This window comes from Odocoileus virginianus, unplaced genomic scaffold, assembly GCF_023699985.2.
Source record: "Odocoileus virginianus isolate 20LAN1187 ecotype Illinois unplaced genomic scaffold, Ovbor_1.2 Unplaced_Scaffold_11, whole genome shotgun sequence".
In the NCBI taxonomy this organism is placed as follows: Eukaryota; Metazoa; Chordata; class Mammalia; order Artiodactyla; family Cervidae; genus Odocoileus; species Odocoileus virginianus.
Genome location: NW_027224273.1, coordinates 2115153 through 2131280, shown reverse-complemented (window position 1 = coordinate 2131280; position 16128 = coordinate 2115153). Strand labels below are relative to the sequence as shown.

The 16128-nt window shown below is 42.7% G+C and overlaps 1 protein-coding gene across 1 annotated transcript in view; it reads left to right on the top strand.

The window, feature by feature from the left end:
* The window catches only part of LOC110151076 (conserved oligomeric Golgi complex subunit 2-like), a 33547-nt gene extending 21686 nt beyond the window's left edge, over positions 1–11861 (top strand). Inside the window, 4 exon segments of the mRNA XM_070462703.1 lie at positions 2417–2543; positions 5768–5907; positions 10240–10301; positions 11534–11861. Of these exon segments, the coding sequence (XP_070318804.1) occupies positions 2417–2543; positions 5768–5907; positions 10240–10301; positions 11534–11769 (565 nt within the window). The 3' untranslated portion in view covers positions 11770–11861.
* The last annotated feature ends 4267 nt before the right edge of the window (positions 11862–16128 follow it).

Sequence of the window (16128 nt, the reverse complement as noted above, 5' to 3'; positions counted from 1 at the left end):
CAATTCTGATATTTAGGCACTGCCTTCTTCCTAAGTCTTTAGTGGCTTCTTGTTGCGTGTGGAGGAAAGTCTAGGCGTCTTGATGCGGCATACGAGGCCCTGCGCACTCCGGCCTCAGTGGTCCTTGTGTGTGGCGCTCTGTGGGCTTCCCTTGCTCCGCTGGTCCCCGGCACACATTTGGTGGGTCTGTGTTTTTCCTCAGAGTCCTCTGCCTTTCCCTTTCTTTTTGTTGATCTGTCATCCCGTGTGAAGCCCCAACTCAGATGCCACTTCCTTCAAGAGACCTCTCACCTTTCATCCTGAAGTCTAGCTTTCATCCTGTTCTCTGCAGGTGATTGCATGTTGCTTTCACTTCTGTTGAGGACTAGTTTCCATCTTAACAGCTTGCTCCCATCCTGCACAACCCATACTCCCCACCCCTGGCACAGTGTCTTAAGACAGCAACTATCCAATGTTTGCGAAATGAAAGACTCAGTCAATTTGCAGCATTAGAAAGGCAAATCAAGTCCCTTTCTTCATGGAGTGAAAATTATTTTTAGTCTTGAAATTTTTTTCTTTGAAAAGAGAAACCTGGGGAATAAATGTGCTGATTGACTGGGAAGTACCCTCTCTGTTTCCACTAGATGATTTCAGATGAAGCTTTGTTTTGCCACTTTTGTGTAATAATCATCAAGATTTAGTTGGATTTGGATTTGGGGTAAGAATTTAATAGAAGTCATCATGTGAAATTAAAGAGGCCACAGTAACGAAACAACCGATCATTAGATTTGACAAGCCTAGTCTTGGTCCTGAAATGTCAAGTTTCATGCCTCACATGTTTGTTCTTTTCCACAGTTTTCAGGGTGGCAGAACTCATGTAGAAAGCTCAGAAATTTGAGTATCTAGACTGTACCTTGGTAGGTCATCTGCCTTTGCTTCACGCCGCATCGTCTTGTTGCCCTGGACCCTCCCTTGCTCAGCATCTGCCTTTGGGTGCTCTGTATACCCAGCAACAGCAGTGATGTTCAGGAGTTATTTTCCAGAGGACGTAAATTAGCTTTTCTAATTGTTGATCTTGCAGATTTAAATTTTCCTTTTGAGGCTTTAATTGTATATTTAGTTTGGAAATGAGGTGATCTTGTCATTCATTGTTGCTCACATTATGTGCATTTGTATTCTAAAATCTTCAATTTTGTTCTCTCTTCCTATACCTTATTAGAGCTAGTTCTTATTGTGATTAAAAGTATATGATATGATACGTGGAATTGGGTATGTGGGACATAGGCATCTCCTTTCCCTCATCGAATATAAAAGAAAATTACCTTAATATAGAGCATGTTAACAATGCAGCAAAGTGGGTAGGTCAGTGAGATGGTGTTGCCTAAAGATATTTACAGATTTTTAAGTACAGAGAAACTTAAGGAACCCGCCTTTTTTATTTATGTACTGTGTATTTAACACTATTAACATAGCACTTACTACATGCTGCTGCTGCTGCTAAGTCGCTTCAGTCGTGTTCAACTCTGTGAGACCCCATAGACAGCAGCCCACCAGGCTCCCCCATCCCTGGGATTCTCTAGGCAAGAACACTGGAGTGGGCTGCCATTTCCTTCTCCAGTTAGTGCTAAATGCTTACAAGCTGTACAGCATCCTAAATGCTTTACAAATCTTATTCCATATAATGACCCTATGATTTTAAAGATGAGGAAACCAAAACACAGAGAAGTTAAATGACCTGAGATTTGAACTTCAGTGCTGTGTGGCTCCTGAGAGCATGATTTTCTCTCAGTGTTCTCTCTCACCTAAGTGTGTGAATTAGAAACTCAGAATTTGGCCTTTTTGCTGACAATGCAAAATAAAGCATGTGCATATGGAAACCATGAATGTTATCAGTTATTTTGTATTAAGATTTGTAATCCAGATTTTACATGAAATAGTCATAAACATTAGACCTGAAGGTAATCAGAGATAGCTGAGTCACAAAGCTGTTAGTAATTGGTAAATTAGTGTGATTTACAGTGTTTTAGAGCTGAGTGGTGTTAAGGTTGAATACAAAGATTGCTTTTCTTGTGGTATTAGATTGCTGCTTTTTCAAGATAGTGTATAAACATGGTAACCCATTTAAGGGGAGAAAACTGTGCCATGGCAAGTTGGCGTAGTTTTCCATTATCCTTGACCCCAGCTGTCTGCTATGTGATAATTGTAGGAGTCAGGACACAGAGGATGTGTCAGGTTCTAGATGAGAATGAGATCAAGGAGTGAAATAGAAGTTTGGGCCTAAAAACAAAATAATTGACAAATACAGTTGTTTTTAAAAGGTTGAAGTAAATTTTAGGCTGAGGAACTTTTATTTTACTAAAACACCACAGTGGAATTTTGCTTTTTGTAAGTAGATGTTTCTGGTGTATTTGACTGAAATTTTTCTCTTATCTTACAGTGAAAAGGGCAATACTGTTCCCGGCTATGATTTTTTGGTGAATTCTGTCTGGCCAGAAATAGTACGAGGATTAGAAGAAAAGTTACCCTTGCTTTTTAATCCTGGGAATCCTGATGCATTTCACCAGGTACCTTTCCCTCTGTTGTCTTGATTCTTGAAGGTGTTAACCTGAGATAATCATGTCTTTTTTGCACAGTCTTGGTTCTGTGGTTTATTGAAAATCACAATCTGAGTTGCAGAGCCAGCATTTACCTTAAAAATACACACATTATTTTATTCAGGTCATAGTCTCTGATACTTTGGGGACTAAGAATATTTTTTAGAATGTAAGGTAGAATTCAGTCGAGAAGCAATTATGACTAGATATGGATTTTTTTAATCTAAATTTTAAAAAAGATCTTAAGGACCATTGAAAGCAAATCTCTTTACAGTTGTTTTCGATGAAAAATTAAGTTTGTAGAACTCTGCTATATCACTTTGAAGGAAAACAAGAAGTAGTAATTGGATTGTAGTATATTATATAATTAATATTATAATTATTAATGTAGTATAAAAATGTCCTATATAATTTGAAAGATTAGGAGGCCTTGATATTTCTTTTTTTTTTAAAAAAAATCATGTTTTTTATTTAAAGGACTTCGTGGTTGATATATCAGAAGGAAACCCATATGTTAATTTTCCGTTTTTTAAAGATGTTATGTAGTGTCCTGGAGAGGAATGAAGACTCTAGGCCAAATGGCTGAGTCTGCACCCCGCTCTCCTGCTCAGCCTCTTGGTGCCTCTCCTCCTCCTCCTGCTCTGGATTTTGATTTTGTTTTTTTATTTTTTTAATGACAATCTTAGTCTTATAATTAGGTAATTTATTAGATTGACAATGATCGTAGTGATATATTTGCGGTTTTTTTAGTTCTTCCTATTTGTCCCATTTTTCTTCCTTCTTTTCCTTTCTTTGGTTTTTTTTTTTTTTTTTCTTTCCCACCTCTTTATTTTGCACTTTCGGGAATTTGTTTTTCTCATTTATTCTCTTTTACCCCTCTACTAATTTGGAAGTTCTGCCCTCTATTTATTTGTGTATTAAGTAACCTTAGTGTTTACTTAAGAGAATTTAAAGTTACTGGTGTTCTTCAGCCTCCCAAACAGCACAAGGATCTTAGATGCCAATCATGCCATTCCATAGTATATATTAGTTACCAGGGTCTTATTTCTATTTTGATTTTTTTATGCCCCCCAATTGGGCATAAAAATAATGCCTCTCAAAATTATTCCACATGTTTATCATTTCCTTTGCTTATTGTTCCTTCTTGGATGTTATACCTTTTCTCTTGGATCATTTTCCTTCCTCCTGAAATTCATCTCTTATGAATTTCTGTTGATAATAAATTTCACTTTTTTATGATAAACCCTTCAGTTAATATTTGTTTGAAAATAACTTTATACCTTTTATGTTTGAAAGGTAGTTTTGCTGGAAGTAGAATTCTGTGCACTTTGAACTTTGTCACTTGAAAGTAGTTGTTGCTGTTGTTGCTTGGTAGTTATAATGGCTTTTTCCCCTGGCTCCTTTTAAAATTTTCCCAGTGACTTTGGTGTGCTGTTTCATTATGATATATCTAGTGTGGACTTCTTTTTATTTGCTGAATTTAAGATTTGTTGGGTTTTCTGAATCTGAGGATTGGTGGTTTTTTAAATCATTTCTGTATCATTTTTATTCATTAACTCAGTTGTGCTTCTGTCTCATTCCTTTATTATTTGCTTTTAGAACTCTTAATTAATTATCCTCACTTTATCTTTCATGTTTCCTGAATTTACTTTTTTATTTTTCATCTCTTTGTGCTACATTCTGGGTAATTTCTTGGGACTTTTCTTCTAGTTCAAGAATTCCTTCTTCAGTTGTATCTAAATTCCTTTTCATCTATTTCAAATTTATCATTTTCATTTCTAGCAGCTCTATTTGCCTCTTTTTCTAATTATGCTTGTTTGCTTTGCTTGCTGATTTTTAAAGTGTAGAGAGGCACAAGTTAAGTGTGGTGAGCCTGGGCCTAATAACTTCACAACAGGTGAAGTTGACAAATTTGGAACTTTATTATCCCAGAAATGCCACTTATCTGTTCTCTTGACCCTTGTTACAGTATGTTTGTTGAACCATATAATTAAGTAATATGATTTTCAACCAGTTGTGTGACACTGAGTTTTGTGACTTTATAAAATAGATCTTTGTAAATAAATAAAGTAGGGCTTTTAAAAATAGATACCATAAGCAGAATGAAGTAATGGTCTTAAGCATTAGCAATTTAGACCCTTTACATCCCTCTTTAGAGAATCATATTGATCATGTTAGGCTCAGGAGATTTTTCAGCTCAGGAATGAAGCTTTCTGATGAAATGTTGACTTTAGAATTCTAAACCAATACTTAATGTTCGTGGTTACATTTCTTGCAAGAAATGCTTTCAGTTTTCAGTGTTAATGGGACATGCTTTTGAGAAGAGAGAAGTATTTTTGCATTCCTTTAACATCCATTATATGCAGGGGTGTAGTTTTATCCCAAAAGGGATGAGTAATACTTTTCTTTGTCTCAGCTCCTCACATCTAGACCACACTTAGGGAATTCAGTAAGTGTAGCTAAGAGTCGGACATGACTGCGAGACTTCACTTTCACTTTTCACTTTCATGCACTGGGAAAGGAAATGGCAACCCACTCCAGTGTTCTTGCCTGGAGAATCCCAGGGACAGGGGAGCCTGCTGGGCTGCCGTCTGTGGGGTCGCACAGAGTCGGACATGACTGAAGCGACTTAGCAGCAGCAGCTCCAAACCAGCTGAAAGGAATTTAACACTATAGTGGTGTTTACTGTACTACAATTCCCATGTAATCACAGACATCATATTTAGGTGATTGGTTTGGTGACCCAGAATAGAGCTTCTCTTAAGTGAGAAGTACATGGGAAATCCTGCAGTGTTCTCCCTAGAGCCTGGGGATTGAGAGCCCTTGCCAAAGGGCTTTCTTCTCGAAAGGCAGTGAAAATTATACCACTTAATCTGTGATCTCTCTTGGTTCCAGTGGACAGTTAGGGGTGCCCTAGAAGATGAGTGAGAGCTGTCACTTAAAGACTACTGGACTTAGAATACCTGGGTCTCTTGATGGGCTTGCCACCTAAGACCTTGAGCAAGTCATAGAACCACTTTGGGCATTACTCAGTGTGGGGATCTTCAGAGGAAGATCCTGTAAGGGCCTAATGAGATCTTAAACCTATGATTCTGTGTGTTGATCTTTATCTTGATTTCCATTTTTCAGTATATGATCCCGATTCTGGTTAGTTTCCTTAAAATGAAAATTCCACCTGTTTGTTCTTATTTTAGAAATATACCATAAGTATGGATTTTGTAAGAACATTTGAATGGCAGTGTGGATCACAGGCCAGTGTAAAAAGATTAAGAGCACATCCTGCCTATCACAGCTTCAATAATAAGTGGAACTTGCCTGTTTATTTTCAAATAAGGTCAGTAATTTATTCCCATCACCTCCACCCTTCTGAAATAGGATTTGAACACCAGTTCAGATGGACTGAACTCCCATCTCACAGCCCCTTCTTGGAGATCATCATATTATTCCTTGGGAAACAATTTAGAGCAGAAACGCACAAGAAGTATCATGATTGCCAAAGTTCTGGCCTGTATGACAAAAGGATTAAGTTTTACTCTCTTGTCATTAGCAAGCTGAGAACGCTAGCCTCCAAGGGAGCTAGACCAGGCCCAGCTTCATTCCCAGGCGCTATGCCTTCATTCACCATGAAGAGACAGAGAGAGCTGGTCACCTAGCAGCTCTTCCTCTCCATTTTCCTCTTCCATCACTTGCTTCAAGTAGCAGACCTATCCTTCATCTGTAGTTTTGCTCATCTGTAACATTTTTATCCTCAGAGGGAATCAGGAAAAGTATTCTTTCTTGAAATATTTCTTTCTCGAAAGTTTCATATTTCTTTCTTGAAATATTCTTTGTAGTTTATAAGAATTTATAAGAATTGTAGTTATTATTTTGGCTTCCTTTGTAATCTTGGTGAGTATTCTGGAAAATGGTGACACTTTCCTTCCAGATAGCATAATGATATCACCAGTGTCAGTAAGTGGTCCTGTAGACAATTTGGGGGCAATTTAGGATAAATTCTTAACAATGTATGTTCCCCTAGAAAAAGAGATTATAATATAGCCATTTTTGCAGATTCTCTTGAATGAGATCACAGTAAGTTCCTCCATAGAATGGTGTTAACTAGAGCATTTTAGTTAGAATGGTTTTTAAAGACTTGCAAGCTTTTTGTTTAAATTGCTGGATGCTTTCATTAATTATGATGCAGTCCTTCCCTGGAGTTCTGAGGAATAATTACAGAGAGGGAAATATATTAAATCCCTTGACTTGCCATGATTGAGAATGTATATAATCCTCTTTTGATGATGAAATCAAAGCTGTCAGACCATTAGTATGGTGCTCTTTTACATACAATACTGAGCTTTATACTTAATTTTTCAAGGTTATATTATCATGTAGGTAAGAAATTAAGGATTTGTTTGTCTGAGATACTCATGGACTGCATGGGATGTAATCGTTACGTGATGATCAAGATGTAGCCAGGGCAAGAAGCCCTTTTGGTTTGTGAGAAAACATTTAAAATGGTGAAGCATCATTTTATAGTGTAAGAGTGCAGTAGAGAAATAATATTTAAACTTTCCGTGTCTCCTGTAGTCTCCGTTTTGGCTTAGATTGCTTTAGATATCTAATAACCATCACAGCCCATACTCCTGTTTACTGCCTCCAAACGCCTCTTATCTAGTCATTTCCCCAGACCCCAGACCCCCACACTTGGTAATCTTGCACTGTCATGTCATTCTGCCTTCTGGAGCTCTGGGCCCTGCAGGGTAGCACAGCCTGAGCACACCCTGTCTTCAGTCCGTTCTCCTCTCATCATAGGTTCTCTCAAAGCTGGTAATTGAGTCTTAAACTATGCTGAAACTCAGCCAGTCCCATGAAAGACATTTTTAATCTTCACCAGAGTTTAGCCATAAGCATTCAAAGGAATTGCTTAACTTTTCCTTGTAAATAGTTTTATTTAAAATTGATGAAATTAAAAAAGTTATGTTTGAGTTATGACGTGTGGAGCCTGTTTTCAGTGCATTTGCTCTTCCACTTAAAAAGAAATTTAAGTTATACTTTATAGAACACCATTCTGTTGATTTTTGTCAGTGGTTGGGTTATTTATTCTCTGGGATAACAGAATGTTCTGCAAACATGGCTGGTGTCAAAGCTGAATTGCTATCTGATTCACTTCAGGGTCATTTAAAGTAAGCCTAAACGCCAGTAGGGTGGTGATGTTTAAGCAAATTTCTAGGAAGGAATATTGGTACTAATATTGCACTCTCAGTAACAATCAGATAGTCCCGGGTCTGACTCTGTGCTGACATCCCCATCATCTTCAGGAAAAAAGGCACCCCTCCCACTACCACCATTCTGTGAGCACACAGGCACCCCTTCTGTTTCTGGTACCCTATTGTGTCAACATACCCTATTGTGTCAACGCTTCTTTTGTTCTTCCAGGAGTTTTGGAAAGTAGAGTTAGGCATTTGTTTTCATAGAAAGAGATTCAATATACATGGGCCCCCAGCAGTCTCAAATGGTAGTAAATCAGTGGCTGCCTGGAAGCTGGGTGTTAGCGCCTTAAATGCTACAGGCAGTGGTATGTCTTTTTTAATTGAACTCTTGCTAGAATGGTGTATGCTCCCAGGATGGTCACATGTGTGTTCTCTGTCTGCTCCATTCAGCACATGCTTAGCGTGGTGTAGCTGCTTTACAGCGTGGAGTCTGTGTGGTACTGATGTGCCTTCCCTCCCCTCCACACTCCTCAGGTTGTGTCCATGCGTCAGTAGAGCCATGTGTGGGGGAGGGGGTGTGTGTCTCCAGATCATCCCCATACCCAAATGGGAGAGTTTAGGAGTGTTTGCATTTGGGGTTTCCTTTCTTACAAAGCCTCTATCAAGAGTAGAATGGCATCCCATATATGTGTGAAAACTATAGCATAACTTTTCAAATTTCACCAAAGTAACATCTCACTTTGTTTATTTTCTAAGAAGAAGTAAACCTAACACCTCAATCCTGGAAGTTACTGGCCAGCAAAGCTACTTGAGGGGCTGGTGCTGGACTCCTGAAAGGTAAGGAGAGGGGTCACATGACATAGACAGTTTTAGTCTTAGGGATCTCACACCTGGTCACACGTCATCTGCATGTATGTTTAAAAGGCATTAATGTTAGGGGTCTGCTGCATCTGTGTCTTGCACTTTCTCCTTTGTATGGCTTTCAGATTGCTGTGGCATACATACCGTTTTATCCTCTGTCCTTACTGAATGATACCTGTGACTCTGATGGCCGCAGAACTTCCAGCTGACCTCTCTTCATGCTGCATTCAGTAGGAACTGTGCCGCATGTTACAGAAACCTTCCCTTCCTTGGGGCTGTGAAGGTGGCTTCTGGTTCTCCACGTTCTGAACAATGCTGTGTGGTGTCAGGCCTTTTCTGTGCTGAAGCCTCCTTCCTGTGTTTCGTATGTTAACAGATGTGGGCAAAAGGTGGGCATCAGGGTCTGAGGCGAATGCAGGAGCTGGTCTGCCCTCTTCACTGCAGGGCAGCCCCTGCCCTCTCCTCCCCAGTGTGCTCAGGAGCACCGCCTTCTTTGCGGTTCTCCAATGCTCCCTTCTCTTCCTCCACTTCTCTTCTGCCACTTGTTCCCTCTGGGCCTCTCCTTGCTGCTTGGAGAGACTCGCCTTTTGCAGGCTTCATGGGGCAGTCGCTGTGTTCTTTCCTGCGTGTGGCACAGGGAAGCTGTGGGGAGCAGCCAGCTCCAGCAGGCAGGGTGGGCCAGAGTCCTCTGCTCTCAGCCACTCATGCCTTTGAGGGCAGGGCTGCTGCTCTTTCTATGAAGTGCTGCTGCGTTTACTCTCCAGTTTCCTGAAGATCAGTCTCTGAACTGCTTTTTAAAAGCATATAAGTTCTATCCAAAAAACCAAGATTATGGATTAGGTAAATTGATGTTAAGTATGTGTCAGGATTTATCGGTGGCAAGGGAACTAGTGGGTGACAGAAGAATGTATGGTAAAGAAGGTATGAACATGGAAGGGTTATATAGGTGGGAAGGAGGATGCTACATAGGCAGCTAATTAAGGAAATGAATACACTCACAGTTTCATTTCACAGCCATAACAATGTGTCCACATCAGGTATTAAAAAAGAAGTCTGTGAGAAGATGGTATGAAATGACAAATGGTCCAGCAGAGAAAACAGAAAACCCATCCAGAAAGCATATCCTGAGCCTCAGGGTGGGCCTGCAGTTACCAATAGCAGCACAAGAGACAGGCAGCAGACATGTGATGAGCGCCAGGCAGAGACTTGTTCTGGTTTAACTGCCTACTTTCAGTGATATGTCTCAAGCTGCAAACAAAGATACAGAATATAGCTTCTCCATTTCTTAGTTTGAGGGATATTTGCTTTCTTCTGATAGTATGGAGGTAAGAGGACTGGAAAAATCAGTCCTATGGCCCTGAAGTGATTACCTGGTTATAGGTGGTGGGACTTGCCAGAAATGGCTTCCTGGTCAAGTAATTCAGATAAGTTTATTTCCTGCTCAGTAAGAAAAAAAGTCTGGAGGCCAGGCATCAGGGCTGCTGGGGCATCTCTGAGGCACTGACCCTACGAGCAAGCAGGAGAATGGTCCTATTGCCTGGGGAGGGGGAGGTTGGGGGGACAGGCACCTGAAGCAGAGAAAACAGCCGTTTACACTCTTGTTTTTCTCTCAGATTTAGAGAAATAGCAGAATCTTTAGAAGCAGCACTTACAGATGTCCTGGAAGATGCACCAAGTAACATCCTCAGAGTGACACAGGCCATCGTTAAGTGGGTTAATTCCATTCACCAAGTCTTCTTGGTGGCCTTAGGGCCCTGGGAGCACTTTGACCTTTTGCTGTCTTCCAGTAGAGTTACTTGCTCAGTCGTGTCCAACTCTTTGCAACCCCATGGATTGTAGCCTACCAGGCTCCTCTGTCCATGAAATTCTCCAAGCAAGAATACTGGAGTGGGTAGCCATTCCTGACCCAGGGATCAAACCCAGGTCTCCTGCAATGCATGCAGATGATTTACCGTCAGAGCCATCGGGAAAGTAAGTTAGACCCTGAAGATACAGTTTAAGTTCTTTAAAAAAAGGTTTCTAGAGCTTCTGGCTGTATAGAGACGATGTAAAGGATACTTTAAGAACACGGGAAGGAGACCACATTTTCGCTTCTGAATATAATGTGTCAAGGGGATATAACCCCTGCTGTGCTTAAGTGACAGCCTTTTTTTGTAGCCTTGTGGCTACCCTCCACTTCCCTCTCAAGCTGAGGTAAAGGATCAGAATGTCCCTTCCCTCCAGAGGATGACTCTCAGCTCGGACTGCTGCCTCAGGCCTCCAGAGCCCTTGGCCCAGTCCTGGGACAGTGGGCGGGTGACTGGGGTCAGCCTACGCTTTCCAGACGTGTTTGCATCTAGTCATGCGTTAGGTGTCCCTGGTGACTGGTCACCTAGGTGGCTGTTCCTGTAGCCACAAAGCTCCACTCCACTGTGCTCCCATTTGTGCGGCCAAGTTCCACCTAAAACTGCACTCTTTCAGCCTCAAAAGTTCATTTTCAGCTGTCTTTGCAAAAGTAGCCATGTGTAATTGACTTCCTATATTTAAATAGCATATTCAGGAGTGGAAGAGAAGACAGGACAAATTCAAAACCAAAGATTAAACCCTTGCAAGTGACTGCCGCTCCAATTCGCATTTGTTGCTTTATTATAAAGTACCTGTTAACTGATTATTTCTGATTGTTATATATGTTTAGTATGTATCAAATACCTGGGAGAAGGAGTTGTGTAAAATCAGCAAACAGCGTGACAGGAGAGATGGAGCAATATGTCCACGTACGGCCTCTTGGCTGTCCATGCCCCCTCCCTAAAGCTTTGCTGACCTCATAGGAGTCTTCAGAATGTCGTTGGCTTCGCTCTTGGCTTGTCTGTTGAAGATTTTAGCTGTTAGCCCTCTGCTGCAGCTTCTGAACTGCATTTTTACCTCTAGCTGGTAGCTCGTATTGCCTTTTGGCTTCTCATAGGACGTGGAGCAGCCTTCGGAGGTGCTGGTCTGACAAGATGTTCTTGCCACTGCTGACGCATCGTCTGTGGAAACTGACGCTGCAGATTCTGGCGCGGTACTCCATATTTGTCAAGGAGCACCATTATCTGCTGGGCACCTTCGTTATCAGTTTTCTGAGCAAGAAATCTCTTTACTCCTCACCTCACAACAAGCACATGTAGAAGCTGTTTTCCTATTTTACAGATGAAGAATCTGAGATTCAGCCGATTTCCCTAAGACCACAAAATTAAAGAGCAGCAGGGCCGAGGTCTGACTTTGACTTGAAGCCTGTACTTTTTTCACTGAAACACTCTCCCCCAGTTGACAGAGTGCTTCCGTGTCTGTTGATGATGGCTTCTCCATGTCATCTTACAGACTGAGCTGTCTGTGCAGCAGGCATCTCTGAGATCTGGAGCGGACCTGATGGGGCCGGGTGCTCAGCCACATGAAGGTCAGATAAACAAGAGTGAAAAGGAAATCCAGTGAAAAGGATAGAAACTTGGGAAGTTGGACTATAGCCCTTGCATCAACCTCTCATGACCACATGGGCTTTAAAAATCTTGGCACGTTTAGCTTAACCTATCTTTAATTCATTTCAGTCTTGATTAGGGATGAGCACCAGCCAGTCCTCACCTCCTTGACCTTTAGGGGCATCAGTTGTCACATATTCATTGCTTTGTCTTTTTGAAAAGCACCGCATTGACCTCATTTTCCCTTAGGAAAACCAGAATCTTTGGATGGTGCCTCCAATACAGAGGCACCATAAAACAGATGATCATTTTAATGAAGATGATAAAAATATGCATATTTTTTCCTTAATATTTGGAAATTGAAAAACACCAAATGGCTGAGATTAGAAGGTGGTAAAATTGATTAAGCTTCCCTTCGTTTCAGAAACCCTTTTCAGCTTGAATGTATTACGTATTCACATGCCTATGATGATTGATCAGTTTTTGTGCATGAAGCCACAGGAGCATTCATGTGGCACTTTCCAAGGGTTGGGGAGTACAATGAAAATACTCCATAAGATGCACAGCTGGTAGGCACATTCTTTAAAAAAGCCTTTTACACTTCCACCAATAGTTTATTCTCAATGTCAACACTTGCCAATTAATGACCATGCTGGGTAGAAAGCTCATTAAAAACTCAGGAGCCAGGGTTCCTGGAACGGTATCCCATTCTCCCCTGGACACTCCTCCACCATCTCTGGCTCTCAGTTTCCTCATCTGCAAAATCATGGACAACTGATTATAATTCATCCCTGGAATCCAAGCCTATTGTGGGGGAGGGGAAATATTACTCCAAGGCCTGGATGATAGACCAGATTGAAAGAAAAAGATGTCGTTGCTGGTTTTCAGTCAAATAGACAAATACAATGAAGGAAGGAGCCCTTGGCCCTGCAGGATTTGCCTAGGGGTCTAGTCTTGGAAATTCTTAAACATCAGAAGATAGCTCCGAGCTGGATTTCCACAAAGAAGAACATCTATGCAAAGGACAAGCCTGCAGAGCTCTTTGCTCATCAGCCACGGGAAGAGACTGCCTCGCGACAGCCAGCAGCATTTAAAAGTGACCTCATAAGGCCTTTGCCAAACTATAGGGGAACCTCTGGCTTTTCTGTTTCCCTCACTTTTCTGACTCTTTTCTTTAAAAAAAAAAAAAGCAAATTTCTTCATAGAATGCCACAGTGGAAGGAAAATAGGCCTTCAATTTTTAGACCTCAGTTTGCTAAAAAACTTGGAGCTTTTTTTTTTAATTAAAGCACCACATAATTTAAAATTTTTACACGTTCTAATTATTCAGTTCCAAAACACCACACTTATTGCACAGGGTCCCCATGGAAAGGCCCCCTCTCAGCAGGACAGCCACAGATTCCACCATGAAAGGGCAGCAAGGTGCCCTCCTCCCTTCTTTTCTGCCTGGGTGGCCACCAGGTTTTTAAATCCATGCACCCTACTAAGTTTCTAGGGTGCAATTCGTGGACCCTTCCCGTTCCCATCCCAGCAGGTGGTCAAGGGCCCGCAGGCCTGCAAAGTGCCGGAAGCAGGTCTGGGCCAGCCGGCCAGACTAAGGGTTGTGGAGTCCCAGCAGGTGAAATCACCAGGCAAGATAAATCCCTTGGACTTCCTGGGGACCTCACTGCAAGCAATAGGCTGCTTGGGAAAATCATGAGGGTCCGAGCTTTATGCGAAGGGGTAAAGTGGTAAAGGCCTTGACCCCAATGGCGTGGCCTTTCTGTGACCTCCAGGTTAGGGGGCTTTGAGACTATGCCAACAGAGAGGGCGGAATACGTGGTTCCCTGCTCCACCCTGCGCCACCGAGCCCCAGTTCCCTTACCTGTGGTCTGCACCCCTCCGCTCTGATCACTGGATGCCCATTGATGGGGACCCAGGAGCCAACGAAACGGGTGTTACCAGCCACAATGGCAACCCCTGAGAGCAAAGCTGGGACCCCCCCACCCCCGATGTGCCACCCAAGTGTACCCCGCCTCTGACGTGCTCCTGGGTGCTCTCTGCCCCTGGCGAGCTCACGGTGCACCCTGCCCCCACGCCCACTTCCAGGAGAGAACTTCCAAATGTGCAAGATGAATTTAGCAAAGGCAGAGGAACCAGAGAGCAAATTGTCAACATCTATTGGATCATAGAAAAAGCAAGAGAGTTCCAGAAAAACACATTTTTGCTTTATTGACTATGCCAAAGGCTTTGACTGCATGTATCACAATAAACTGGGGAAAATTCTGAAAGAGATGAGAATACCAGACCACCTGACCTGCCTCTTGAGAAACCTGTATGCAGGTCAGGAAGAAACAGTTAGAACTGGACCTGGAACAACAGACTGGTTCCAAATAGGAAAAGGAATATGTCAAGGCTGTATATTGGCACCCGGCTCATTTAACTTATATGCAGAGTACATAATGAGAAACGCTGGGCTGGAAGAAGCACAAGCTGGAATCAAGATTGCAGGGAGAAATATCAATAACCTCAGATATGCAGATGACACCACCCTTATGGCAGAAAGTGAAGAACTAAAGAGCCTCTTGATGAAAGTGAAAGAGGAGAGTGAAAAAGTTAGCTTAAAGCTCAGCATTCAGAAAACTAAGATCATTGCATCCAGTCTCATCACTTCATGGCAAATAGATGGGAAAACAGTGGAAACCGTGGCAGACTTTATTTTGGGGGCTCGGAAATCACTGCAGATGGTGACTGCAGCCATGAAATTAAAAGATGCTTACGACTTGGAAAGAAAGTGATGACCAAACTAGACAGCATATTAAAAAGCAGAGGCGTTACTGTGCCAACAAAGATCCATCTAGTTAAGGCTATGGTTTATCCATGTGTCATGTATGGATGTGAAAGTTGGACTATAAAGAAAGTTGACAGCCAAAGATTTTATGCTTTTGAACTGTGGTGTTGGAGAACATGCTCGAAGGTCGCTTAGACTACAAGGAGACCCAACCACTCCATCCTAAAGGAAATCGGGAACTGAATATACATTGGAAGGACTAATATGAACCTGAAACTCCAATACTTTGGCCACTTGATGCGAAGAGCTGACTCACTTGGATGTCACTTTGATTCCCCTGTGAGTGTGGGAGCCCAACCTAGGCGCAGGGCCTCAGGGGCTATTGCCACTGAATCATGACCTCCAAGCAAGTGCATTCCAGTTGTGTGACACTCAGCAGGCAGGAGACTGGAATAGCTATCTTCTTTGGAGGAAGGGAAGGCATCCACAGAGTGTGTTTTCAGGCCTCTATTTACAGCAAGTGTTTTGCTTCCCAGACGTCAGACCTGCAGGCCTTCTCCCAGGGCCTGAATTCCAGAGTCAAGGCCATGTGTCTCCCTGCATATTCCGAGCCTTGAAAACACATTCGTATGTCATAGCATTGCTGCCCAAGAGGAAGAAGGCTGCAGGAGTGTGTCTGAGGGGGCTGTGTGCCATGCTGGGGTCACCTGGTCGAGGGCACCTTGCACATCCAATGGGCCCCAGGCGAGGAGTTACGGACCGGCCCCTTGCTTGAGATATCCCAAAGCGAGGAGCAAAGCTAGCTCTGTCAGAAGGAGGAAAACAGCAATGGGATGGATTTTCAAGCAGTTGCTAGGTCACAACACGTTAGGACTCCCAAGGAGAGAAATGCGAAGTTTGGCCCCTAGGCCTAGTAGCCAGGGGCACGCAGAGGGTGTTTTCCCCCAGGATCCAAGAATGTTCCAGACAGACCTAGGCTCACTAGCTGTTGCTAGGCCGCACCGCTTCAGGCACCCCCAAGAGAAACAGGTGCCCTGTGGCCCCTTGGTCTGGTATGCAGATTCACACACAGGGTGTGTCCCCATAGGAGCCAAGACTTTTCCTGACAGTCCTAGGCTCACTAGAGCTCTTTTACAGAGCAAAGGGGATGGAACAGACGTGTGGAGGTGGCTCTGCCTTTCCCTGTGAGTGTGGGGCCCCTCCCTACTGCCCCAGTCTCAGGGGAAACTGCCCCTGAGAAAGGACCTCCAAGAAGCCCTTTTCCAGCAGGCTGGGACGCAGAGTTCGCAGGATGCAGGGAA